General features: G+C 42.3%; 1 protein-coding gene across 1 annotated transcript; it reads right to left on the bottom strand.

Annotated features, from left to right (window-relative positions):
• Window positions 1–435: 435 nt before the first annotated feature.
• LOC116836591 (olfactory receptor 10A7-like) lies at window positions 436–1,448 on the bottom strand. The gene has a single exon (XM_032800285.2). The coding sequence runs from the start codon at window positions 1,399–1,401 to the stop codon at window positions 436–438; it is 966 nt and encodes a 321-aa protein (XP_032656176.1). The 5' UTR covers window positions 1,402–1,448.
• Between the last annotated feature and the right edge of the window lie 1,381 nt (window positions 1,449–2,829).

Raw genomic sequence — 2,829 nt, 5'->3', positions numbered from 1 at the left:
GAATTAGATTACAAAACTTTATTATTTAACATAGAGAAACAATGAACAGAGGACATACACAGGCATTTACTTTACTCGCTAGTGGATTTTATGCCTTACACAATGTCAGCTCTATGCAGTTCCAAACGTCATACACATTCCTCACATAGGGTGAAAGTTTAGTCAAGACCATGGACAAAAAACCCATCATAATCCGTGTATCAGTTCTGAACATTAGAGAGTGACAGAGCTGTCCACAACTTCATTTTCCTATATCATGAGTTACATGGAGACAATATGGAACTGTAAACACTGTCTCAATAACTCCCTAAAGATGATCTCCATTTTTTTCATATTACTGGTGAGCTTTTTAATGGGGGGTTTCAACTCAATTTCAATGGGCCTGATAGCCTGAGGTTTTCACAGCTGCCTGGCGGATTTAGCCAACGTTGTTATCTAGGAGTCTCTGAACGTTTTTGTGAAAGCCACATATTTACTGACTGCTTTGCTCAAGGCTTCCTTGACCTCTCTGTTTCTCAGGCTGTAGATGAGAGGGTTTACCAGGGGAGTCAGGACTGTATAGCAAAGAGAGAGCATTTTGTTTAGGAAGCTTAATGTGTCGCGTTTCGGTAGCAGGTACACAATCATTAGGGTTCCATAGTAAATTGTCACTACAATGAGGTGAGAAGAGCAGGTAGAAAATGCCTTTTGCCTCCCAGTGGTGGAAGGGATTCTCAGGATGGTGGTGATGATACAAACATAGGATGTCAGGGTTAGGAGAAATGGAGGCAGGGTGAATACACAGGCTAGTATGAAATTCAACAATACAATTAGGCGTGTGTCCCCGCAGGAGAGTTTTATCAATGGGATGAGATCACAATAGAAATGGTCAATTTCATTCGGGCCACAGAACATTAGCTGTGACATGAATAATACAAAGAGGTCAGTAACCAAAGAACCATTAAACCATGACCCAGCAGCCAAGTGGAGGCAAAATCTGGTATTTGTGAGACCTGAATAGTGCAGGGGTTTACATATTGCTAAATATCGATCATAAGACATTGCTGCTAGAAGACAGCATTCTGTAGCTGCCAGAGCACAAAAAAAATACATTTGTGTGAAGCAGCCAATAAATGAGATGGTTTTGTCCCCAGTCAGGAGACTGGCCAGCATCCTGGGCAGGATGGTGGTAGTGTAGCACGTCTCCAAGCATGACAAGTTGCCCAGAAAAAAGTACATGGGGGTGTGAAGGTGCTGATCAGCCACAACAAGCACCACAATGAGGATGTTCCCAGCCACAGTTGCCACGTAGATCACTAGGAACATCAGGAAGAGAAAAATTTTCAGGTCAGGGAGATCCCTGAATCCCAGGAGGATAAATTCTGTGACCGTTGTTTGATTTCTCCGGTCTGCGTCTGCCATGTGTTGAGTCTAGGAACAATAAAGCAAACTGTGCAATTGAATTGGAAAAACACAGAGCTGAAAGGTAATCAAGAGTTGTGAAGTAATTCAATAAATAGTCAAAAACTCCCCTCCCTCTTCTGGTTATCAGCTGAAATTTTAAGGCTAAACATAGACTTCAGCCAAAGTGCAACGAGTCTGAGTTCAACAACAGGTCTTTTGTATCCATGTAGAGCACCCTCTGCCATATCAGAGCAATGACTAATATAACAGCCCATTTCTCTGGTAGCTGAATACCAATAATCAGATCAGTCTCTTTCTTTAGCTACTGTTGTATCCCATCTACCAACATACTGAAGATTAACAATGATGCTTAAATGCAGTATTTCAATTATAGTAGAAGATAAACCAGTCTTCTAGAACTGGCAGGGACCTTGCAAGGTCATTGAGTCCAGCCCCTGCCTTCACTGGTAGGACCAAGTACTGATTTTTGCCCCAGGCCCCTAAGTGGCCCCCTCAAGGATTGAACTCACAACCCAGAGTTTAGCAAGCTAATGCTCAAACCACTGAGCTATCCTTCCCTCAGAACTATGCTATTACTTAGGAGTCAAAATCAATAAATACATAAACTAAAATGTTAAACAGATTTCCAATGCAGTCTATTTTCCTTAGGCATTGATTTTCTGTTAAATAATGGAAATTAATCTAACAATGTTTCCTGGTATATTCAATATTTCAATGTCCTGTAAGAGAAGGAATAATTCCCGCCCACCTCACAAGAAATCAATTTATGCCATAAATTTATGAAGTGGAGTAAATTCTCCCTTAGTTCCTGTGGGGGTGATGGTGACGTGGTCAGGGACTGGCAGTGCCTTTTCTGTTCCCTGACGTTCACTATGTATCAGTAATAAAATACAGCTCTTTGGAAGGTGGATGTAAGGAAAGGACAAAACTAGGCTGATGTAAAACCCTAACTGGGGAGTGACCTTCCCCATGCCATAATGATTGTGGGATGATAACACAAGAACAAGAAAAGCACTGGGGTGTGAGAAGATGCTGTCCCTGAACTCGGAGTCTAGAAACAATCTGGCATGTGTCATCCTCACTAGTAGACTCCATCAGCATTTTTCACCCCATTGGGTCACACTGTGAGCCAGATTCTCAACTCATGTAAATCAAGGTAGCTCTGTTTGTGTCATTGGGGCAGATCTCCAACTGAGGACCTGTCACAAGACATGGATCTCAAGCTCCATCTCTGTGACAAGGTGCTGTGAACTCTGACTGGCACTGCTACGGGAAGGTGAGGCTCAAACTGCTAATATTCACCTGAAGAAGAGCTCTGTGTAGCTCAAAAGCTTCTCTCCTCCACCAACAGATATTACCTCACCACCTTGTCCATCTAATATTCACAATGCACATTCATGCCTCTGATTGGAGGTGGTATACAAA

Source organism: Chelonoidis abingdonii, chromosome 25 (assembly GCF_003597395.2).
Source record: "Chelonoidis abingdonii isolate Lonesome George chromosome 25, CheloAbing_2.0, whole genome shotgun sequence".
In the NCBI taxonomy this organism is placed as follows: Eukaryota; Metazoa; Chordata; order Testudines; family Testudinidae; genus Chelonoidis; species Chelonoidis abingdonii.
Note: the sequence above shows the minus strand (reverse complement) of the source record. Positions and strands in the feature narration are given on the sequence as shown.